Raw genomic sequence first — 25,077 nt, forward strand, 5'->3', positions numbered from 1 at the left:
AGTTTGTTGTTTGGAGATTTGGTAACTTGTTTTTAGTTGTAAATTCTATTTCAGAAAAAATTATTGCAGTGGTTTTGGAAGATGATGAATTTAGATTTCTCTGTCTTACTATGCTTCAAGTAGTTATGCACCAAATAAAATATATTGATGTCAGTTCAAGTAGGTAAGTATCTTACTTGGTACAGCAGCGAAATGAGAACGTTATAAATAGCCTAAATAGACTGTTGATTTAAAGTTCCTCTTTTTTTGCATCTTCATCAGATCAATTGATACAGACAATAGCATATCTCATCAGTCGCAAATATTGTAATTTATTCAAGTAGTGACAAGCATCCTTCCTAGGCATACAAAACTTACATTGCGACTTAGTTTAAATCATCATAGGTGCCAGTTTTCTTTATCTCCTCCAGCAGTGTCACAACTTCGAGCATGGTAGGTCGCTTGAATGGATCTTCACACGTACAAGAACGTGCAATACTTAGAACACAGAGCATCTGATCTTTCCACACTGTTGAATCAGAGGCATATGGATCTAGTACTTCACATTGCCTCCCGGTTGCAACCATCCGTCTGACCCAGCCTACGAGGTTCCCCCCCTCAATGTCAGCTTGTCCTGTTGGTGCCCTTCCTGTGACCAACTCCATCATCACTACTCCAAAGCTGTAGACATCACCCCTAAAAGTGGCCACCATTGTCTGTCCGTACTCGGGTGGAATATATCCCAGTGTCCCAGCAAGCATAGTGCTAACATGTGTTTCACAGGCACTGATGATTCGAGCTAGTCCAAAATCAGAAACCCTTGGCTCAAAGTTGCTGTCTAATAAGATATTGCTTGCTTTGATGTCTCTATGGATGATGTGAGGAACAAAACCATGATGTAAAAAGGCAATTCCTTTAGCTGATCCTAAGCAGATTTTGAATCGAGTTGGCCAATCAAGTAATTCAACTTCATCTGCCTGGTTTCTCAACCACATATCAACGCTTCCATTCTCCATGTACTCATATATCAAAAATCTTTCTTCAGCAGAGACACAATAACCAAGTAAAGGAACCAAATTTTCATGATTAACCTTCCCAATAGTCTCCATTTCAGCCAAGAATTCCCTATCACCATGCATATGATTCCCATAAAGCCTTTTGACAGCAATTGTTTGGCCTTCTGGAAGAAAGGCTTTGTAAACAGTGCCAAATCCACCATCCCCAATTATGTTAGTCTTGCTAAAATTCTCAGTTGCTGCTAATATCTCTGAAGGGTTTATACGAACAAGTGATTGCTCAAATGTTGCAATATTGATGCTCAGCGGTTCCTTTCGCCTCTTTCCTAGAAGCACATCCATGGACTCTGACTCTAATGTACCCTTTCCACAGTCAAGAGTTAGAGGTTCATGTCGCATCATACGCCATATTGCAAGTGCAAAGAGTAGGATTAGGAATATAGATGCAGCACTAAGTATGATAGCCAACATAGAGGCATGATTTAGAAGTGGTGGAGAGTACTTGTGTCCAGAAGGCGGAACTGGCTGATAAGATATGCACGGTCTGCTCTGTGTACAAGTTTCTGGCACCTGGCTACTGAAACTATTGCCACTGAAGTTGGAAAATGTGAGGCCTTCGATGCTACAAACACTGCAGGGAAACGGGTCATGGAATTTATTGTTAGAAAAGTCTAGGTATGTCATTGCATCAAGATTGGACAGCAGGGAAGAAAAGCTTCCAGTGAAGGCGTTGTTGTGAATGTCTAGGATGGAAAGGCTGGTTAAATTACAGACAGTATCACCGAAGGTTCCAGAAAAATTGTTGTTACTGGCATTTAGGACTACAAGAGAACTGGTGGTCTTTAGACTGAAAGATATTGGTCCAGAGAAAGAGTTGGTGCTAACATCTAAGTAGGTTAAGCTCTTCATATTGAAGAAGGATGAAGGAAGTGAACCTGTGAGCCAATTACCAGATAAGTCAACCTTTGCTAAATTCGGCATTAGTGACCCAATATCATCAGGGATGGTACCACTCAGCTGGTTATGCGAAAGTGTCAGTCCTTGGAGATTTCTCATTGAGAAGAATGAAGGAGCAGTTGGCCGTTTCAGCAAGTTTTGAGACAGATCAAGAAGAGTTAAGTTTGTCAGTTCCGATATCTCAGAAGGAATGCTCCCATTAAGTTTGTTTCCCTGCAACAGTAGTTCCCTCACAATGATGCACTGCTTGATTGATGTAGGAATTGGACCATATAACTCGTTATAGGACAGATCTAGCATTCCATAATGCTGTATGAACTCAGAATCAGGTAAAGGTACCTTCTGGAATCCAGAGCAAATCTCCTGTGGTATCTGACCAGATAAGGCGTTGTTCGAAAGCACAAGGTTGTCAAGCATTTTCAGGTGAGAGATGGCTTTCGGAATAGAACCTGTGAGCTGATTAAAGCCAAGGTCCAAAGACACAAGCTCCCTACAGTCAAAAAGCTCCAGTGGTAGATCTCCTGTCAACTTGTTACCATGTAGTGATAGATTAGTTAAGTTTCTGAGTTGACCAATGGATCTTGGAATGCTTCCTTCAAAGAGATTATTATCCAGTTGAAGTCTTTGTAGGGTAGGAAGTTTAGATACTGCAGCTGGTATCTGGCCTCCAAGCATATTGTTGCTTAATGACAGCTCCATTAGTGTTTTGGATTCCCATAATAGATTAGGGACAGTGCCTGAGAATTGATTCTTGGAAAGTTCCAGGGTAACCAGTTGAAGCTCCCCAAAATAAGCAGGTACAGAACCAATCAGTTCATTTCCAGACAACACCAAGTCTGTCAGGCCTAAACAATTCCGGAAAGTGTTGTCTATGGTACCATTGAAGTTGTTATCAGACAGTAGTAAAGAGGTAAGGGAGCTGTTTTGACAAATTCCCGCAGGCAACTCACCAGAAAGCTTATTGGAACTCACATCAAGAAACATTAAAGATGGCATATGAAGGGTTGGTAAAGGCCCATAAAAGTTGTTTTTCGCTAACATTATGGACTCTACACGCTTAAACTTGAAGAGCCACTCAGGTAACAGGCCAGACAGGTGATTTGACTCGAGAACAAGTGAGTTGAGTGATTCTAGATTTGCAAGATCATCAGGCAATGGACCAGATAGTAAATTGAAAGACAAGTCCAAGATACTTAGGTTCTTGCAGTTTCCCAATGTTCTTGGTATAGTTCCACTCAATCCTGCATTCATGGCAAGAAGGTAAACAAGATTTGTAAGCTTGCCAAAGCTTGAAGGTAGTTCTCCCTCAAAATTATTCTGAGCTATGTCTAATGAGGCCAACGCCGTCAATTTTGACATTTCCTCAGGAATGTTTCCTGTGAACCTGCAGTTTTCCAGATTAAGCACTTGTAAGTCTTTCAAATTACCAATTGTTGACGGCAAGGGCCCTGTAAGTGAATTATGCGAGAGTTCAAGTATTCTAAGCGTCAGCAAGTTTCCAATTTCAGGAAATATTGCTCCTGTTAATTTGTTATGACCAGCATCCACATACAAAATACTTGTAAGGTTGCTGAAAGTAGACGGAATTTCCCCTGAGAAGTGATTAAAAGCAAGGTCCAGAGACTCCAAATTCTCTAGATATCCAAGCTCCAAAGGAATTTCTCCAGAAAAAGAGTTTGCATGAACAGACAATTCAAAAAGCTCTTTAAGATGTCCAATTGTTGATGGTAGAGGGCCGGAGAAACTATTGTCATCAAGAATAAGTTGTCTTATGTTTTTCAGGTTAGAGAGAGTTGGAGGCAGTGTCCCAACCAGATTGTTTACACTCAAGTCCAGCGTCTCCAAATTCTTCAAGTTCCAAATATCCGCAGAAACAGTTCCAGCCAGCGCGCAGCCACTTAGATTAAGGTGTTTCAGCGAGCTAAATTTTCCAACAATATCTGGAAATGGAATATTCAGGGGTGACACTGTACAAGATAGATCTATTCCCGTGACTACTGGACCCTCGCACTCTATGCCAGTCCAGTTGCATGGAGGAATCTTCGAATCAAACCAACTCGGGAATGCATTTCTTTGGTGGATCAGAGATTTCCTTAGAATCATTAGTGACTCTATTTCCATTTCATCTGAATGTGTGGCATCACATACATGTAATGATATGAGGTAGAGAAATACGACAATCAGAGCCATCCTGGAGTTGCAGAAAGTAAAAAAAAAAATCAAGATGAATACACATAAAAAAAGTACAGTAATATGAAAAGGGCCAATTTTTAACAGCCTTCTGATAAAAATTTTATAAAGATTAGGAGTTGATTATATACAGGCTTCTACGGAATCATATGATCAGTAACTTATATTTACTAGCTGAAAAATGTGGCGCTTCAGTTTATAATTCCAACACAACAAATATAAGGACTTGTTCATTCAAATATGTGAATCAAAAGAAATAACTAAAACTCGAATTTAAATCACAACATATGATAAGGAAAGCCTTTGCCAAAAAAAAAAAACCATATACTCAACTTGAAGAAAAACAAGAAGCATGCAACCGAAGATGTAAAAAGGGATTACAATAACAAGAAGAATTGCTTATGATTCTTGATTTCAGAACTCCCAATTTAATCAAAGAATGGTTTTTTCACACCAAGGAAAGGTTTTTAGCAGCTCTGTAAACATATACATAAAAATGGTGAAGAAGAAGAAGTTACCTGTATTTCCTTGTTACAAATTGACGGGCTTCTAATGAAATGGAGAACAGAACAGCCTTCAGTTAGCTCATGCGGTGCTCTCTCTCTCCCTCTCTCTCTCAGTCTCTCTCCCTCTCTCTCTCTGTTTCTCTCCCTCTCTCTCTCAGTCTCTCTCTGTGATCAGAAGAAGAAGCAATGATTGATTGTGATATTGATGGGAAAGTAGTAAAAAGGAGAAAAAATATTTGCAGTTTTAGTGGTGTAGGCGCGCAGAAAGCATGAGCGTCCTCTCTATACCAGAAATAGTAAAAGTGTAATGCACAAGCAAAACACACACAACTTGTTGTGCTCCTGCCAAAAGGACAGTTACAGACTACATAACTCGCTTCCTCCTTTACGTTGATACGCTACGCTATATGGATCCCAACAACTTTTGTTCTCTAGCTACTACGTTCCATATTCCACTCTTATACACATCATGAGACATGTATGCATCTTTTTCTGTTCAAATTGTCCGTTTAGAGTTTTCAACTTATCTGTAATCACTTGCCTTTGATTGTTCCAACTAAAAACAAAACAAAGCACATCTTCTAACTGTAACCTTCGTTAAAGCTGTCTTAGGATTTCTTTTGTTTCAAGTCGTACTTTCAGTTTTGCTTTCTAGGCGTCTAGCGTAGGGCTACTGCAAAATGCGTCTAAAACAGGGCTCAACAATGAACCGAAGAGAACTGCTTGCAACTTACTATATAATAAAGGGAAAATCAATTGACAGGTCTTGAACTATTCGGCTTTTATTGTTTAGGTCCCTCCACTAAAGATTCCATATTTCCGGTTCTTGATGTTTCAAAACATTTGGTTCAAGTCCTTACCTAAGTATAATCTTTTGTGCCATGTGTTCAAAGTCAATTGATTCTGACACATGACACAAAGATTATGATGGTGTTAAAATCTTTGAAAATTTCGATGTGTCAATTGATTTTCCTTATGATAAAATTAATTTCCAAACAGATATTTTCAAAGTCGCCTCACTCGTTGCATATATGATTTTGTTGTAAATATGATTAAAAATACCTAAAGATTTCATAAAATAGTATTTCTACGATTTTTATTTGGAAGATTGCAATTCTTTTAAAAAAATTACAATATTTTCAAAAATTTCTAAACTTGGAATATTTATGGAAAATCCCATTATTTTTTTCAAAAATTATTAACTTTAAGATCACATTACGTTAAGAAGAGACCTAGAGTAAATATGAATCATATAAATTATTATAGTCAATGATACTAATGTATATCATTATAGTATTTAATTAAATAAAGTCAATTTTATAATCACAAATATCATTTATGCGAATTTATAAAAATTAAATTATATATTTTTATTAAAGTAAATATAAAAAGGATAAGTTTATAAATGTTGAAACCAAAAATTTTGATTTCTAAATTGTCACTAATTCTTTATAATTCATAAATTTAGTTGTAACATGTTAAAAACATAATTAAATTGAAGAATAATTTATAGACTAAATTTAATTATATAACTAATTCAGACTAATTCGATCCGATTAAAACGGATATATGAATAAGGAGATATTCGAACCGGATATCCGAGTAAATCAGAATCAGAATAAATTTTGATGATCCAAACATTCAGTTTATTATTAATAATCGGATTTATATTCGATTTATCAACCCCTACTAACAATATGAGAAAATTTTTAATAAATCTGCGAAAATATGCATTTTCAAAATTATTTGGAAACAATTGCACCTCTAGTTAGATATCTATCTATCTATTCTATTAATAATAGCCCAACATGGGTATGTGAGCAAGTCACTTCATGAAGTCACTTCATGAGGTTTTTTATTGATGTGAAAAGACTTATGTGCATCCACTAATGTACACTTATATTATACTACTATGCTAAATTACACCATTTGTGTTTTGATACCATACAAATAATATCAATCTCTCATGTGAACAAAATAATATTTGATATTTAATTTTTCATATTTAGCTTTAATGATATACTAGCCCATAACCCGTGTGATGCACGCGTGTATTATAATAGGGGTTAATTATCTAATTGGGCACTCACTTCACACCAATATATCATCCGGGACACTCTCGAATTTTTAGTCTCATTTGAAACACCATTTTCAGAAATTATTTCAGTCTTAAAAATAAAATGATAAATTTGAAAACAAATCGACAGATTGAGAAGTGTTACTCATGGGGTTTTAACATAGTAGGCAGTAGAGATTATGTAGGCACGATTAATTGAATTTCTGCGTCCAAAAAATGGGTAAAATTGATGGTGGAAGAGATGGGTTATGAAGAACCTTAATAATCCATATATAGTCATTTTTCGGACACGGAAATTCAATTAATCGTGCCTACAAAATCTAATAGCCTACTGTGTTAAAGCCCCGTGAGTAACACTTCTCATACTATCGATTTATTTTCAAATTTAACATTTTATTTTTAAGACTGATACAATTTCTGAAAACGATGTTTCAAATGAGACCGAAAATTCGAGAGTGTCCCGAATGATATATTGGTGTAAAGTGAGTGCCCAATTAGATAATTAACCCATTATAATAGTTATTAATTTTCCTATATGTGTTCCCGCAAAAAAATTTCTTATATGTGTTTGAATTAATAACTTATTGTAATATGTTGTTAACGAGTTTCAAAAATTGAACCTTTTGTAGTATAAATAGAGAAATATAGAAAATTTAAGTATAATAATATTATTCAAACAAGTAAATTTCTTAGAACTGATGTAAAAAATAGTATACATGTTATGGTTTGAAGACGATAGTATTAGAAAGTTCTTTTTTTTTAAGGCAAAAATGAAAGTTCGAGCGATAATCAAGACGATAAATTAACTAAATGTTCATAATATATATATATATATATATATATATATATATATATATATATATATATATATATATCAAAAATCATTTAAATATTATAATATTAAACTGATCGCATCAGATTCTTCAAGAAGAAAAAATAATCTATTTATAAATCGAATTACTAGAGACTTTTTATTTGTTTGAAAAGAGTGATTTATCCTTTTATCTAATATTTGGTAAAAAGTTTGTGGTTTTGTAGAAACAAATTTGAGTGCATCTAACATCCACTTCTTTCACACTACTACGCTAGCTTGTCATTTTGGTTTTAAAACTACATATAATATGTATGTGTCATGTGAACAAAAGAATATTTGATATTTTATTTTTTCATGTTTAACTTTAATAATATACGAGCCTATAACCCGTGCGATGCACGTGTATATTATATTAGTTATTAATTTTTTTTTGTTTGAATTAATAATGTATTGTGATATGTTTTTGACGGGATTCAAAATTTGAACATTTTGTAGCATGGATGGAGAAAAATAGAAAATTCAAGCCAAATAAAAGTGTTCAAACGAGTAAATATTCTTAAAGTTAATATAAAAAATAGCATGCATGTTATGGCTAGAATACGATAATATTAGAAAATTAGAGTGATAATCAAGATTATAAATTAATGAAATGTTTATAAAATATATATATCAACAATCATTTTAAATTTTATAATATTAAATTGGTCGCATTAAATTTTTAAAAAAATTAACCTATTTATTATTCGATTATTAGAAACTGTATATGTGCCTTGCATGGATTTCAAAGGGCTAATTTTTCTAAAAAAGAAAAAAATAGGAAAAGAGATTAATCCACCGAAACTAAAAATTTAGAACAGTGGGATGTGAAATGAGTCAAATGACATAGAAATGACAAATCATGGAAATGAAACCTAAAATAGGGATCTGAAATGGAACCTAAAATAGTAAAATAGTGAGAAACTCATTTTGTCCACACTAGGCTACTATCCAAAACTCCAACCCAAGAGCACAACTCTTTTCAGATTCTTTTCTGTCTTCCCCACCTTCCATTACATACACTACATGTTACTATTATCACACACAAACACACACACACACACACAGAGAGACAGAGTAACAAGAAACCTCAAGAAATGGCAAACTCAATCCTCCTCACAACCCCCTTCCCTCTATCATCAAAGCCCAAATCTTTTCACTTAAAACTCACCTCATCCTTCACACACATCACTATTAACAACCCCTTTAAATTGCCCACCAGAAAGCTCCCTAATTCCCAACTATCAAATTTCAAGAAAATTCAAGCAATTGGCGAAACAGATGAAAGAAGTAGTATTAGTATTGACCCAGATGAAGATTTGCTGGTTGGGGAGGATGCTGCAGTTTTTGAGTTGGGTCAGCAGAAGGTTTCTTCGTGGCTTTATTTTGGTGGGGTTTTAGGGGTTGTGTTGTTTATTCTTCAGGTGGGTTGGATTGATAATTCTACTGGGATTGGGAAAGATTTTATTAATGCTGTCTCTGCCATTTCAGATAGCCCTGAGGTATGTATGCTTTATGAATTGACTAGTGCACAAGATTTGTTTGGGCTGTGATTATATGTATTGGAGAAACTACTTGTTTGCAATTAGGAAAATTTAATTGATATTAAAGGTTAAAACTGTTTCTTTTGTTGATTGAGTCTAAACTTGCTTTGTAGCTTTTGTAGAGGGAATGAGCTTGAAATAATATCAGTACCAGTGTAAAATATCTTTTTAATCAGTACTTTGCATTATATTTTGATCTTTTTTGGTTCCTGTACTGTCTTTTTTCCGTGGTAATGGTTATTTATGGAATCCTTTTACCTTGCTAAATATATATCATGTTCTTAATTAAACATGCATGAGTAATCATATCAGATGAAACATGCTTATGCAGGTGGTGATGTTACTCCTCATTCTCATTTTTGCTGGTGTCCATAGTGGCTTGGCTAGTCTTAGAGATGCTGGTGAGAAACTTATTGGAGAACGTGCGTTCCGTGTCTTGTTTGCTGGCACATCTCTTCCCCTCGCTGTTAGCACTGTTGTGAGTTTACAGTCCTCTTCTTATGATTGTAATTTAAGTCACACTAGTATCTTTTGGTCTTATAACATGCTATCAGAAGATAGATGCTTTAAAGGCTTGATTGCAATTTATTAACCTCAAATATTATGATTCAGGTGTATTTCATCAATCACAGATACGATGGTGTTCAGTTATGGCAGCTGCAGGATGTTTCCCTGTTACATCATTTATTATGGCTCTCTAATTTTGTTTCCTTTTTCTTTCTCTATCCGTCAACCTTTAATTTGTTAGAGGTCGCAGCAGTAGACAAGCCCAAAATGCATCTTTGGGAAAGTGGGATCATGAGAATTACTCGGCACCCACAGGTGATAAGATCCATCATTGTCATTCATGTTTTAGTTACTGTAGGACTCTTTTTTGTTTCTTGTAAGTCGTTAGATGTCATGAAAGTAATCGCACATCAATCGGTGCTGTGATCACATAATAGGATATTATAATACATCTATTTTATCTGCACTGGACAGGATTTTTAGATTAGTTAAGGCTGTGCCAACCCGCAGCTATGTTGCACACTTTTTCAATCTTCACTCTTTGCGTTATGTAATATGCAGAGTACATTTAAGATATTGAATTCTTCACCTTGATCCATTTTTCAAAGTGCATATCTACATATGTAATAATGCAATGACATGATTCTCTGAATTATATTCCTCTTCAGATGGTTGGGCAGGTGATGTGGTGTCTTGCTCACACAATCTGGATTGGGAACTCTGTAGCAGTGGCAGCTTCGGTTGGCCTAATAGGCCATCATCTCTTTGGTGTTTGGAATGGTGACAGAAGGCTGGCCATTCGATATGGTGAAGATTTCGAGCTTGTAAAAAGCCGAACAAGTGTCATACCATTTGCAGCTATTCTCGAGGGTCGTCAAAAGTTACCGAAAGATTACTACAAGGAATTCATTAGGTTGCCCTATGCAGCAATCACATTTATTACCTTAGGAGCATACTTTGCGCACCCACTAATGCGAGCTGCCAGTTTTGGGCTACATTGGTAGGTCGGAACCACTATCTTCCGCGAAAAGAAAACCAAGAAGTTGCGAAGTTTCGGTTTGAGAGCCAAATGTTTATGATCGGGTAAAGATGCCTATATCTTCGCCATATTTATTTAATTACTGAAGTAAGTTGCGCTAAATGTTGTTCTTTTGTTTCCAGATGCAGGGTTGCTGGTAATAAAGAATTGGCGGTTCACTACCAATGTGCTCCTGTAAGAGATTAATATATAGGTATACTGTTAATACATAAATATATATATTAGTAAATTTTTGTGTATTATTGGCAAGCATATGGTATCATTATATCTACAGACTAGACAAGTACTATTGTTTTATACCAATTTGTTCCTCATTACAATTTTCCAAGGCAATGATTTACTCTTCTATCTATTTATCTAATCTGTAATGAATGGGCGAATGTGTTCATGTCAAATTTAGATTAATAAATTCTCCTTGAAAAAGGAAAAGAGAAGAACTAAGAATACTCCTTTTTATATGGAAAAGAGTTGCTGCGGGTTGGGTCGTAGAGAATAAGACAGAACTTGATGTTTGGGTGAAGGTATATCTGCATGCCAGGCAAAGACTACGCAAATGTATTCTTAAAAAAGAAAAGGAAAGATAAGTGATTTATTTCTGCGAGTGAGAAATATTAAATACCAATTAAATATGTTATACTAAAACATATTATATAAATATCAAATTTTTCTCAAAATAACTCATTGTTTCTAAAAAGAAACGATTGGTCAAACATCTTTGTGAGGAAAAAAAATCTTTTGTGCGGTGTTAAAACCTTTAGAGGGTCATATGGTGTTGAAATAGTAGAGACATGCTTTGCTGAGTTAGACAAGGATAATTGTGTTTTATTTGTGATTTTGTGCTTAATTATCTGGAGCTAATCATAGTAATTGTTGTGGTATGCATTTTTGCTAGTGTATAAATGTGAATGCATTTAGAGTTACTAAGTAATATCTTCAATATCTTCACCTCTTCTCACGAATCTCACGAATGAGCAACGACCAAGCTCAAATAATTAATGAGTGAGATCAACACAGTAACTTTACTATGTTCTCTAGGACTCTTCATTAACTTGTAGTGTCCATATCATTTTACCATGAGTTGATAGTCCGTGTAGTTTCATGTTGTATTTGTATTCTTTGCATACACAGTATCTCAATAGGCTGCCATTAAGATTGCAAGGTACTATGTTACATGGTTGCAGAAATCGGCAATTGGAATTGGTTGACGTACTGATCCAGGATTTAGGATTTATTTGAGGATTTCAATAAGTCGGGGAATTTTAGTCAAATCATGTAATAGATGAATAGATAAAATATTTTCTAAGAATTAATCGGAGATTTATAAATAAATCGGGAAACTTTAAATACTGGTCACATATATGTTATTGGTTTGATGAAATATATTGCACTGAATGGTATAAATATGCTCATTCAAAACGACCTGAACCGATATACAATATACAGGGTTGGATTATAAATTTGTTTTCCAGAAACTGGTCGAATTTTAATTCAAACCGTAATACTTGGGTTGAGCTACAAAACTCTTCTATATCCTGATTCCTGACCAATCCGATCTGCGTACAACCCTTGTTTGGAAAGTACTTATTAAATAAGTCATTACAGGTATGGTTTTGGTGTGACAGGATTACTTGGGGAAGCATGTTGTTATAATTGATAAATCGGTTTGTCTAGTGTGTGCTCATGGGCACATGCTAAACGCCGAAATTTTTGTATTTGAGAGATTTTGATTGGTGTGGTTGGTGTATTTGCAGAGGGAGTACACCATTATCAAGAGAGAGGAGCCAATCAAAATGATCTAAGCACAAAATTTTTCGCGCTTAACATGTGCCCATGGACACACCACGGAAAAACTGTTGATAAATTGGGTCATTGTGAGAAAGACCGGAAAACACCTAACAACTTCTCTCTCCCCGTTCCAATATAGAAAATAATAAAATTTTAGAAAAATTAGAAAATACTCTCTCTATTTTTTTTATATGACACTTTTGATTTGGGCAAGTAACTTTAGGTGGGTTGACCGGATAGTAAAAATTATTAATTTTTGATTTATTTATTTTGTTAATTAAAATTTTGATTACATATTTTTATTCAGAAAAAGAAATTTTCAAAAATAATCTTTTTAACTACCCGGTCAAAGCACTTAAAAATGTGTGCCAAAAAATCAAACGTTATATATTAAAAAACAAAGGGAGTACTCCCTCCGTCCCAAAATAGTTGTCACATTTCTATTTTCGTTGGTCAAATTGACTAAGTTTTGACCAAAGATTATAAGTCAATCACTTATTATTTTAAAAAACTGAAAATTACAAGTTAAAGTAGATTAAAAGTTATTTTTGATGGCATATTTTTTTATTTTGTCAATTGATAAAATATTAATAAATCTCAGTCAAACTTTAGTCAATTTGACTGGCACAAAATCAAATGTGACAACTATTTTGGGATGGAGGGAGTAACAACAAGGCGAGGATTGGCGGGTTAAGGCTGAGGAGAGTTACATTTTCTCACCGATGTTCATAATTTTCTTTATAATACATAAGTGGCGGGAATTTTTTCAAAAAACAATATAAAATATTTATAACTTTCTATCAATTGTTTAAAACTAAAGCTATTTCCCGATAAACGAACGAGCCTACCAGGTGGAAGGGAACCAAATTGAGTATGCCAATCACTTCAGTAGTTCAGTTTTCCCCAACCAATTGATATTTTTTTTACATTTTGTAATGTATTTTTCTGTAGTATGTAGTCGATTTGACACAGATTAGGTTTAAGAACAATAAGAGTATTCTGAAAGAACTCAATTTAATATTTTTTTGGAAAAAAAATATAACGAAAAATTCTAGAATTTGAAACAAGTTTGTAAGAAGTCCTTTTCTCCAAAATTATAATGTTGTCAAACTAAATTTCCAGGACGAAACTAGATGAATGGATTATATACTCACAAGTAATGATGTAACAATCTACATTTACATGATCAACATCTACAACAGTATCTGTTGCATACTTGCATGGATGTCTATAAAAGAATATACAAAATAGTTATTGTACAGGGTTTATTCGAGCATCCAGCATTGATAATGACATTATTGGGAATATTTGTTCATCTTGATCAGTGATCACCACTACAATCATCTGGAAAGCCAAAAAAGACCCAGCTTCGATTTATTCTGTAGTTCCAGTTCCTGTTCCAACCTTGATGTTCATGGAGTATCTCGTCAGTGACTAAAATCCAAGCAGCTTGAAGACCAAGAAATGCCAAAGCTTTGAAAGTAATTACTCCGACACAATACAAGGTTTATTCGAGCTTCCAGAATTAATATTGGCATCGGAGAATATGGGCATTCTGATTACAACCACAATCTTTGGAATCAGCACAATCATCTGGAAAGCAAAAAACCGAGTTTCATGTTGTTCTGCAGTTGTACCAGTTCCAATCTTTATGTTCATGGACTTTCCCCGTCAATTCCCAACCCATAAGAAAGTGCAGTTTAAGCATTCTTTCTGATAATCAAATGCACTCACACCCACCTTGTCTTTGCCAAGATTTAAAGACTTGAACTCTGAAGGAATTGAGGCAGATACCGCCGGGACAAGAGGTCAATTGTAGTTTAAGCATTGTAATTTCATATTATTGTACCTTTGGGTTAAAGGAGTGGTCTCACTTTGCAAATTTCAGCATTGAAACCAGCATCCATTAAGAAGAGAAGCCATGCACGCTGCTGTTCAGAAAGCCGATCCCTGGGCCCTTTAACTTCAACAAGCTTTGCCTCACCATTGTAATCTCCATGGAATCGCCATAACAATAAATCAGGCATTCCATTAGACCAGCTGCGATAATCTTGAGCCAAATGTCGGCAAATCGAGGCCAGACAGGGACCCCCTATGCAAGTAACAATTGCACGAAGATCAGAAAGAGAGTGGTTGTCCCACTTCACGCCTCGGCATGCTGTTCCAAAATGTGATTCCCACGAAGTGATGAGAATCTCCTCAGCCATACCATTCTGAACCTTTTCTAGCAGTGATTCTATGAGGCTCTTTCTTGATTCATAGAAGCTATCTGTGTCCATATCCAAGGGTGCAGTCTGCAACGAAAAACAAAAGTGCGGATTAATCATTGCACTGTAGAAGGGAAAGATTGTTCTAATGCAGTGACGATCCACAATAATGATATGAAAACGAAGGTTAACAAGTGAAGCACGTCGATGAAAAATAGTTCTTCATTCCAAAAGTGATTTCATAAGCTCCTTAACTATATGATATTACACCACTCAATCCTACAGATATTATTGTTAGTTGTGGTTACTCCTCTTTTCATCAGAAGCTGTAGACAAACTCACTTGACTTAAATTACTTATTCAAATCAGGATATCAGGAATCCAACATCTAGTTAAATAGTTATGTATTTATCTCCTATTATACACAGTTCGAGTTTTGTGTGAGGGGGTGGGGGTAAAGAGATAGTTCAAGTATATTCTTCCATAATCTCTATCTTATGTAGAACCAAGTTGACGAACAACCTAGTGACCATCTGCAGAATTATCTTATTTACGTACATTCATAACAGAGGTAGGACCATAGAGACATGAGTGATTCAAGAAAAACTTTAGCACAACTTTATGTGACTCGACAGAAAAGAGATATATGTGTATTTGAAAGAACCTTATACAAAAAATAGTACATGCAGCTAGCAAGAACCTGATACAAGTTGCGGAAGACATTAGGCATATCAGTAAATATAATATCCCACATTAGTAGTCCAAATATAGTCAACCAAACACCACTTTCTGCATGAATACCCTGCCAACCACCACCTTCTCCGGCATAATATTGCAGAGCGAGCTGCTCTACTCCACATTGTTCTCCATCTTCACCATAAAACCTGCTCTTTGTCCCCGTCACACAATTTAATGGTCTCCCTTGCACATGAACCTAATAGACCAGCAACAAGTTAACATTGGTTGAACAACAATTTTTTTTAAGAAAGGGAAAGTTCCTAGCATAAGTTCAAAGCACATCATGATATATCAATTGAGCCGGAAAAAATTTACACAAGTCAACTTACAACCCTAATCACATATTACCTTGTTTCGCTTGCAGCGTAACCAACAAAATAAAGAAGTCCCTAGCACATTAAGTTTTCTGGACATGACAACATATTACTAGAGCTGGAAACGAACACCTAGTGACTAAACAACCTTAATCACAAATATTACCTCGGTTATCTTCCTCTGTACAGATTCTGAAAAGCTTGGAGTTTTCCAACGCCTTGGTGGTTTCCCTAAGCGTAAAACTCTCCTCTGCAGTGAGATTCTTGTACCAGCTCGAACCCAGGGGTCAAGCAGCCCCTTTTCTGCAATTGTAAGACTCTCATTGGGGCGCCCTAAATGTTCCAAGTCAATTGACAGCCTCAGAGTCCAGTATCCTCTTCTTTTATCAGAAGTGAAATTAAGAAGCAAGCGCTTGAGCAATCTTATTGCTTCAATGTACCTGAGAACATCTGTTAATATCATTGCAGTGAAGATATATTCAAATAGCATTCACGAGTAAATAACTGCAGCATCCTCATAGATCAACTAGGTTAAGTAGCAGATAGAACTGATCTATTATGGGTATGGATTATGCCTATTTGAAAAGGAGAAAACGTTCGACAGCATACGTCATGCAAGAGTTCTCACCTAAAAAAACAATTAATACATAGTGTAGGCAGACTGAAACAGAAGCAGATAGTATCACTACAGGACCTCAAGGTCTCCTCCAGGTCTGTTCCATGATGCAATATTGTCTTTAAGATCTAACCTTGAAAGAAGGTAAAAACAATTTCTTCCTTCTCAAATAAAACAGCATCCTAAGTCCTAGCAAATCATTATATTTATCTCTTAAGCAGGTGCATTAGACACTTTAAGTTAAAAGGGTTTCTTCCCATGCAGAGGAAAGCATTGTAGTAGTACGGAGGTCGAATGTCAAAATTATCTCAGCCGAATGTCAAAATTATATCTCATTTTGACACTCCATGGATCTTGACTTAAATTCGCTTGGTATTTATTACAAATAAGTTTCATGAACAAACAGACTACACAAGAAATACTTAAATTGGTAAAAGGAAAAATCATCTAACCACACTTATTATGTCCATCAAATAGGCTTTCATGGTATCAGTGCAACCATATATAAAACTAACTTCTTTTATCTGCTTAAGTGAATTAAATGACATTTCAATTATCAAACTGTTTTGTGCTAATCTTATACAGAGATTTAGGAATTTTTCCATGACCTCAACCACTTTAGAACAAGGAACCTTCAATTTTATCAGTTGATACCTAACATCTGAATAAGAAACAAAAGTTGGAAAAGAGAGTGGCCAAGAACACAAATTTTCTTAATTGCAACTCTATTTTCATTGATATGAAACGTAATTCTACTTCTAGGATGCTAGCAGTAAGCATAGAGACAATTTTTAGCAAAAAACTAGAAGATAAACACAAGTAGTAATGATGAGTTAGTTACATAATACATACATGTTTTATGGAAAAATACTTTAGAAAAAGTAGCAACTGACTAAGAGTTTCAACTTCAATTTGAAGCAGAGGTATGACAAGAGCAGCTGACCTACCTATTCTCCTGCTCAAGGAAGGAGACCCCCAACAGAACCACCTTTGAGTAGACCCAAGAAGATGAAAAACGTGAAAAAAATGGTACCAGTGACGATTCATGTATTCTCACTGTAGAAGCTTGGATTCGCGAATCAGATAAATCAATGCATCTCAGAATTAAGTCACGGTTGTTTTCCTCGAGAGCTTGATCCATAATCTGCGCCACTTCAATGGCCTGAGACAATTAGGCAATTGATTAGATGACAGCAGCAAAATCAATAAAATATATACACTGATATGTTTTTCGAACTAGCCAAAACCTCTTCATATGAAAGGAGATCATCTCGGCTAGAAAATATTTGGTCTGATATAATGCAATTATAAGTTGGATATTTGATAATCCCCATATCTACGAGCAAAAACGTAGACAGATCCAGCTCCCCGTTTAAGAAGAAAAGCCTCTGCATGTTGATTAACATGAAATAAAGACTTTTAAATATACATATTCTCAATTATTAATTATTAACTATTTACAAACTGGCCTCATGGTCCTGCAGTATCAACCTAGCTCCCTATCAGGTGTGTGAGTGTTTTTAATTATCAAAAAAAGAATTATTGTTTCAAATTGTTAAAAAGTATTAAGAATGTACCTCAACACGCCAAACAAGGGACTCAGCTTTTGGAGATATTCGTATACAGACTCCAGTTTTCTCAAATATCGCACTACATACATATATAGGTTCAAGAAAGTTCATAATTTCCATTTTAGAAAAATTAGGCCATGACAAATGAAATGCAAAGGAAAAAACATAGGATAATACCATAATTTATCTTCACATGTTGAAGTGAGCAATGCAATAAGATCTTGCTTTCTTGAGCCACCATGTTTGCTATTCTGAGACTCGTAAAAGTTAGGAAGTGTTAAATGAATGAAAGCTCATATAATAGTGGAATGTGGGTAATGAAAGGAAGATTATTCATTGGTGTAGCAGGCATGGACTAAGAGATTCCAAGTATATGTAACACTATGCTGTAATGTAAAAGAAACATTAATTTAAAATGAAAGTAGTGTTGTCCTTCTCTATGCACATTTTCATAGAGATAAGTACATAAAAACTATAAATCCATTAAAAGTAGTACTAATTTACTTTTCTGAAATCATGCGTGTTAAAGTCAGATCATGGATATAGACAAATATCTGGCTCGTATCTGTCCACACAGTATTACTCTTTATGTGTAGTCATCAGAAGCCATCAATCTAGGAGCAGATACTATGGTATAAACCATATTTAGGAGAAACCATCTGTAACACTCCATTGGAGATATTGAAATCCATAGATACATTCTTCATTCTCATATGGAATGAAACTGGAATAATTATGCATATAATTCTGGTGAACACCTAACATTGCAACAGGTATCTTAGATTGACACTGCTACAAGTTAGTAAGCTGTAAGCGAAAAATGTACAAGTTCTGTAATCAACACTACTACAGAAGAAACCCCTGCTTTATAGAGCTTTCATTTGCATATGACTCCTTAGAAACTTTGGATGGACACATTATATAGTTCAAGTATAACTTTCAGAATGTTGCCAATGGACTCTACTGTGATTTGATTTTTAACTGTAAACCTAGTCCAAAGATCCTTAAAACATTCCAATTTAGAGGCCCTAGACATTTAAATGGTCCAGGAGCAATTTTATGATGGACTCCAAAACCCAGAGCAGGTCAGTTTAGGCAAGGGGATCAAATAAAAGGCAGAGGTAGCATTCTGGAAAGTACAAGTTCCATGTCCTTTTAAGGAAGTTTCCTTGACATTTGAAGTTAACAAGTGTATGATAGTTTTATCCCACCAGACTTGCCTTTCAATGAAGAATTCCTGCTGAGGCAAGCTAACATAAATTTAATCTGATACAGGCTGATTCAGGTATGCATACCCTAATTCTCAATCACTATAATAATGTCTTTGTTCCACATTTAAGGTACACAATATTCTGCTAAATTCTTAACTAGATAATTGGTTTTCAGACTTTTTTTATTTTTACTTCAGATTACCGACTCACTTGCACGAAAACCCCTTGAATCAGACAACCCAATTAAGGTCTGCTTCGCAGGTTAACAGACAAGAACCTCTGCCTTATAGATCGACACAACAGACTCAATACTAGAAGAAAAATGCAAATGAAATGTAGCATACACTCATTCCTTGCATTTCGAGCAATAAGTCTCTCCTATATTCCTAAAAATACAACTTACGCTATATGTGAGGTGAAATAAATAACAATCTGCAATCTTTTGATTATTTATGTAGAGGTGGTTCATTAACAATATGAGTTTAAAGTTTTATGACGATAAAATATTTTCCTTGTAAGAAACCAAAGATAATCACATCTAAAACTAGCCATAGACCCCCTTGCAAAGTGCATAATTGAAAAATAGACTCTTACAACTACAACAAGGCAAGTAGACATGATGGTAAGACAGAAAGAATACAGAGGCATTGCATCAAAGAAAAGACTTATTACGAGGATTTCTCCTGACACGCTATTTGCCAAGGGACAGAATAAGTAGTTGGAACCTTTATCTAGTCATCTCTTTTCTATCAAGCTGATACTAGGTCTAGAATTGCTATAAATATATTCTCCTAACATAAATACATCTAGATTACTACATACCAGAGATTTTCTTTCTTTTATTTTTGGCTAATTACACATTATTTATTTTAATTAAATTAATCTAGGTTCCAAAGTTGAATAGCTAAAACGCATGCATGTATACAACTTGAGTGTGTCTGCTTCAGATGAAATAAATTGAAAGTCGAAACATTTATCCTCTGGACAATTCTAAAACAACTGGAGATGTCAGGATCTAATTTAAAAAGATCATCGAGAGTGTTCAGAATGAAGAAGGTTGGTGCGCAGAATAGATGAAATCTAAAAATATGGGAGGAGTACAATGAGTACACCTATGTCAACGAATGTTTGGACACTAGGAGAAAATTGTGTGTTTGGACTGCTTTTCAGGAAAGTTAAACCAAATACCTGGATAGACTTGTTCCCTACTTTCCTACAAAGGGAATGCTTAACAAATGCGGCAAACAGATTTTGACCTTTGCCAATTAGATAAAAGTAAATATAAGATATATATACTCTCGACATAATATGTTTCTATGGATATGTTGTGTCACTTGATATAGGTAAACAGTGTATTTAATTTTGGCTTTGTTCATGCAATGATGCACTAGTGTTTCTTGTATTCAAATCTTCAATATATCCTCAAAAATAGCCCATGAACTCCACGGAAAAGGACATATCATGCACTATAATGGTCACATGTATCTTCATTATATACTTTTAGCTATGACAGTCAGTATACTTTTCAAACTTGTACAATACATAATTACAACTACTACTTGTATTATAAGAAATTTGCAAACCTTATTCATAGTACTAATTATTTCACGGAGGTCACCAACAGCCAGCATATTTAAAACCTCTTCTAGGTCATCCTTGTGAATATCATCCTTCGATTCAATCAAACAAACATAACCTGCTACTGTCATGACAAAACATAATCGGTTGTCCCATTATTAACATTCCTAAGAATAATACATTGTGACTGAAGCTTAAGTTGCAAGAATGTTCATAAAGTCCAACATGCAAAGACTTAGACATAGTGATAGGACATATGGTGAAAGATTACCAGAAAGCTCTTTTGCTGCCAATCGGCAATCCAGAATTTCATTGTAGGAAATGTTGACCAACCGAAACCATGGACCTGAGTATGTGAAAATAAAGTTTCTTTAGCAGGTTTTAGGACAAATATATCATGGTAAATAGGTAGTTCGACAACATATGCCAGGCTGTCCCCTGAACCCAAAATGGGCATCAGAATTAAAATTCAAGGGATAAAACAAGAAAATTGGTCAGACTCGGCAACCACATGCCTAATACAACATTAATGTTAGGCTACCATTACAAAACATCCAATCCTGATGTACAATCTTTAGATATGTAAAATAAACCATCCACAATACTATGATATATTTCAATTGTTCCAATAGGTGTATTGAATAAATACTTTGATTACAAGTTTATAAGACATGCAAATTATCTACTGTAAAGTGTAAATTGTTTAAGGGAAATATCTACAACTGTGCGCAAAAACACACAAATGAACACGTCATTTTGAAAAGAAAATGATAAGTTGCGATTGGTCCATGGTCAAAACTGGTACAGATGCAGCATATGATCTACGAATGAAATATATTCGTCATCATGAAAAACTGAGATACGACTAGATAGGAAGAATACTACGAAACCTTTCCGTGTATATAGCCGAACAAAAAGTCTCTGACCATCATCCGAAAGTGATAAGAACGATTCTGACAACAAGAAGCTAAGGTAATGAGTATATATCAATAAGATTGGAATATTAGAATTAAAAGTAAAAATTTGTCAAATACCCAAAAACGTCTTCTCATCGGCTGTGATTAAATGAGGATTAGTCCTTAAAACCTCTTGCAACATCAAGACAAAGTTATGCTGGTACTTAATATTATTAGGACAAGTTTTCTCTATTTCGACAACATTTAAAACATGCTTCCACAAGGAGTTGAAAAGTTGATTATCTTCACATTCTTTTTCACCTACAAGTATCTTCTTGCAACAAACAATCTGAACTGGAATAGCAGCAAGGGCACGATCAGGAACATATGTAATGGAGCCCTGTAACAAATTTGCGTAGTAAAATATCATGGCAACATATCTACCAGTCCAGTGACCAAAAGTTTTGCAGAATTCAAAGGAAGTGTAATGTACGGAACACACATTCGCTAACCTCGCAACTGCGTAAACGATTTTATATTACTTTACAGCGTAAATTATATCTATTGCCCTGTGGTAGGTTCGTCAATATAAATGTGAATATCAAACTACAAGATGTGCTATATGCATGTTATACAGCACACTCAAGATCAAAATGGTCACAATATATGGAGTAGATGTGCTAGGAAGTGCACTTTTACAAACGTACCATATATGATTAAAATGGGGCTTTTAGACACTACCTCCTTTGCTGGGAGTTTAAGTTTATATTGCAGCTAATTGATTGGTATAATTGGTACAAATGTGGAACAAAGGTTTACTGAAGCATATGCTTGCATGTGTGTCCAAAGAACAGACCAAAAAGATAAAGACGACTTACCTCAAAGCACAGGCCAAATTTATCCATTAAAGGAGATAGATATTGGGCCAAATCTCGAGGTAGAAAACCAACTGTTTTAGTACTTTCAGGATCTTCAACAAGAACCTGGCACAAGGGTCCATGCAACACTTTTAATTCCTTATATCTGAACAAACTCTAATCAATTGAAGACACCGGTTAGAAGTAAGGAACCTTGATTGCATTAGGATCTTTGGCGTTACTAGGATCTCTCATAAGAGATATAGCTTCCCCAGGATTAAGCTCCACCTTATCACAAAATCTCCGGGCTACGATAGAAGTCATAAGGTTGTATCCATATATGTCATCCACAGATTCAGCACTCTGTGGTCTAGAAATCTGAGGGGAAATTGAAGGGCTGCTAGCTATATAATTCAATTTTCCATTGAGCACTGGGTTTTCTTCAGAAGAACTAGCAGGTGTATTTAGAATATAATCTCTAATTGTGTGCATTTTGCATTCTAGGCTGGTACTTTCTTCAGCAACAGAGTCACCAGAATTGTTGCGAGTGCCACACACATCGTTCTCATGACTAGTCTGCACAATAATACCTTCAGTATGTTCTGACTTGTTGAATTCCCGCGAAAAGTTCAAATCAAGGAGGGTACGCTGGCTCAGTTTTCGTTTAGTGCCTCTAGCTAGACAATTATCTGAAATCATTAGGCTATATAAGGTCCAGAAGCATATTCACATGATCAGAACACAATAAAATCATCTAAAAACACTATCTCAACTAACTAAACAATCAATGTTACTTTGCAAGGTCTAATATTTTTTTAATTTCATTTTGATTATTCACGAGTAGTCAAACTCAGGTTTATTTCCCGACTCCTACTAACTAAAAAAATTAATGTGTACCTGCAACGAAACCCTTGTCAGCATTTCATACATATTTTAATATTTCTATGTATGTGTAACGTGTATAATCCGTGGAGGCTACTCTAAATTCTAAAATCAGCTGTCTTCCAAAATAAATCGGTTTTGTCTGGTCTTTCAATACATACAGAAAAAAAAAAGATTAGTGACTTGTCAAGTATCTCGTAGTCTTGGCTCAGCCACTAAAATTATTTGAGCAACCAAACAATTGGTGTGAAAATAATCAATTGGAAGCTAATTAAATACAAAAAGGCAATTAAAATATAGAAAGGCAGTAGAAATGGAGAACAGATATAGATAAATATACCTAGATGAGAATTGATAGTTCGATCATCGCCTCGGATATTATTGTGACAAACGGGACAAGTCACCCAATCAGAAGCCACCGCATTCGAACACGAAGATCCTTCTCCTCCATTTCTCTCATCAGAGACGGTTAAAAAGCTCTGGAACGGATAAACAAGTAAATCTACGTAGCAGATAAGGGTAATATGTGCATAAATAAAATATATATATAGGTGACTGTACCTGTGACTCTGAGATGGGGGTGGAGAGAATAGAGTGGCGATTGGGGAGGTAACGACGTCGTTTCCCGATTAGTCTAATCAGACTTTCTCTTCCGGTCAGCATATTCTCTCTTGTCCCCTTGTGTTAGGGTTTTTTCCTGTGCCCTAGTTTTCAATTGTTTTGCCCCCAGCCCCCCTTTTTATACTCCTCAGCTCCACTCTCATTCAACTCCCGCCAAATTGACCACTCCCGCCAAATTGTAGGGATGAACCAAATTGTAATTTATGGGGCCGTTTGGGTGAGTTTAAAATAAGTGTTTTTTGATTAAACTGTTTGACAAATAAGCAGAACTAACTTTTTTTAGGTGCTTCTTTGGTTTTTACACAAACGGTACAAATAAGTGCTTATAACTTATAAGCTCAGAAGTTGGCTTATATTTACGCCAAACACCACTTATGTCTGCGTATTCATACGAATAACTAAAACTCTCTCCGTCTATTTACTAATTAATCAATTACAGTAGTTCCAAATATCGCTATTTACCGGAAAAATATTTCTATTGTCATTTTTCAAGAAAATGTCTCAAAATGTTAGTTCAAAACGCGACTGGTATTGATCAAAATGTTAGTTCAAAACGCACTGATGGCGTGTTTACAATATAATATTATTTTTACATATTTTTAGTTTCTTTTCTTTACTCACAAACTCATATCATAGACATGAACAGGAAATTTTTGTATCAGTTTTTCGAATTTTCTTTTCCACCAGCTTCTAAATCTTTCTTTGCCAAAATAATATCTCTTAATACTTAAATAAAATAAACTATGAAATTGATACAATTAACTCATTACGTTGATTGCTTGGCACGCCTTCTATGCAAGGGGTTTTCCTTTCTCTATTATCTCTATGTAGTCTATAGAGTTTGAACTTGGCACAAGTCCTTCTATGAAACATGTTCATGAGTCCTTATCGGGAGATCCTGCTGATGTTCACGAGCTTACATGAATATAAACTTAAACATAATGTTCAAACTTTGCATGTTTAAAACCAAGCCAATTCCAAGCTCAACATCAAGCCATAGATGAAACTCAAGACTGTTACGATGAAGTATTGATACCCGATGTGTATCCAACATATCTTCGGCAACTGAGAGAAGCGGACAAGCAAGTGTGCACAATCTATTACAGTAAAGGTTAACAGGTGTATCATGATATAAA

The 25,077-nt window shown here is 35.2% G+C and overlaps 3 protein-coding genes across 8 annotated transcripts; 1 reads left to right on the forward strand and 2 right to left on the reverse strand.

Annotated features, from left to right (window-relative positions):
* Nucleotides 1-224: 224 nt before the first annotated feature.
* Nucleotides 225-4,979, reverse strand: LOC108196497 (leucine-rich repeat receptor protein kinase MSP1). The gene is made up of 2 exons (XM_017363797.2): nt 4,661-4,979; nt 225-4,143 (listed from the first exon to the last, which is right to left on the reverse strand). The coding sequence occupies exon 2, from the start codon at nt 4,140-4,142 to the stop codon at nt 366-368; it is 3,777 nt and encodes a 1,258-aa protein (XP_017219286.1). The 5' UTR covers nt 4,143; nt 4,661-4,979; the 3' UTR covers nt 225-365.
* A 3,506-nt stretch (nt 4,980-8,485) lies between these two features.
* LOC108196139 (15-cis-zeta-carotene isomerase, chloroplastic) lies at nt 8,486-11,017 on the forward strand. The gene is made up of 5 exons (XM_017363267.2): nt 8,486-9,077; nt 9,451-9,597; nt 9,732-9,941; nt 10,295-10,709; nt 10,788-11,017. The coding sequence occupies exons 1-4, from the start codon at nt 8,673-8,675 to the stop codon at nt 10,628-10,630; spliced, it is 1,098 nt and encodes a 365-aa protein (XP_017218756.1). The 5' UTR covers nt 8,486-8,672; the 3' UTR covers nt 10,631-10,709; nt 10,788-11,017.
* A 2,617-nt stretch (nt 11,018-13,634) lies between these two features.
* Nucleotides 13,635-24,129, reverse strand: LOC108196137 (fanconi-associated nuclease 1 homolog). 6 transcript variants are annotated; one of them, XM_064081096.1, is made up of 15 exons: nt 23,882-24,125; nt 23,661-23,799; nt 22,652-23,127; nt 22,460-22,564; nt 21,720-21,981; nt 21,576-21,638; nt 20,957-21,031; nt 20,691-20,806; nt 18,074-18,147; nt 17,903-17,975; nt 17,573-17,713; nt 17,273-17,487; nt 15,876-16,149; nt 15,322-15,591; nt 13,639-14,744 (listed from the first exon to the last, which is right to left on the reverse strand). In XM_064081096.1, exons 1-15 carry the CDS (start codon nt 23,981-23,983, stop codon nt 14,307-14,309), a joined length of 2,823 nt encoding a protein of 940 aa, XP_063937166.1. In that variant the 5' UTR covers nt 23,984-24,125; the 3' UTR covers nt 13,639-14,306. The 6 variants fall into 6 exon arrangements, with proteins under 6 accessions (XP_063937167.1, XP_063937166.1, XP_063937165.1 ...); XM_064081095.1 differs by having other exon boundaries at nt 20,691-20,809; XM_017363265.2 differs by having other exon boundaries at nt 13,642-14,744; nt 15,358-15,591; nt 20,691-20,809; nt 23,882-24,122.
* Between the last annotated feature and the right edge of the window lie 948 nt (nt 24,130-25,077).

This window comes from Daucus carota, chromosome 7 (genome assembly GCF_001625215.2).
Source record: "Daucus carota subsp. sativus chromosome 7, DH1 v3.0, whole genome shotgun sequence".
NCBI lineage: Eukaryota > Viridiplantae > Streptophyta > Magnoliopsida > Apiales > Apiaceae > Daucus > Daucus carota.

Bases quoted from the DNA above. Each gene is read 5' to 3' on its own strand.
- LOC108196139 (XM_017363267.2), top strand. From the start codon at position 8,673: ATGGCAAACTCAATCCTCCTCACAACCCCCTTCCCTCTATCATCAAAG. The intron at 9,078-9,450 runs GTATGTATGCTT...ATGCTTATGCAG, and splicing joins CCATTTCAGATAGCCCTGAG to GTGGTGATGTTACTCCTCAT. The intron at 9,942-10,294 runs GTGATAAGATCC...ATTCCTCTTCAG, and splicing joins GAATTACTCGGCACCCACAG to ATGGTTGGGCAGGTGATGTG.
- LOC108196137 (XM_064081095.1), bottom strand. From the start codon at position 23,983: ATGCTGACCGGAAGAGAAAGTCTGATTAGACTAATCGGGAAACGACGT. The intron at 23,128-23,660 runs GTATATTTATCT...TAATGATTTCAG, and splicing joins AACTATCAATTCTCATCTAG to ATAATTGTCTAGCTAGAGGC. The intron at 21,639-21,719 runs GTATTTGACAAA...TCTTGTTGTCAG, and splicing joins CGATGAGAAGACGTTTTTGG to AATCGTTCTTATCACTTTCG.
- LOC108196497 (XM_017363797.2), bottom strand. From the start codon at position 4,142: ATGGCTCTGATTGTCGTATTTCTCTACCTCATATCATTACATGTATGT.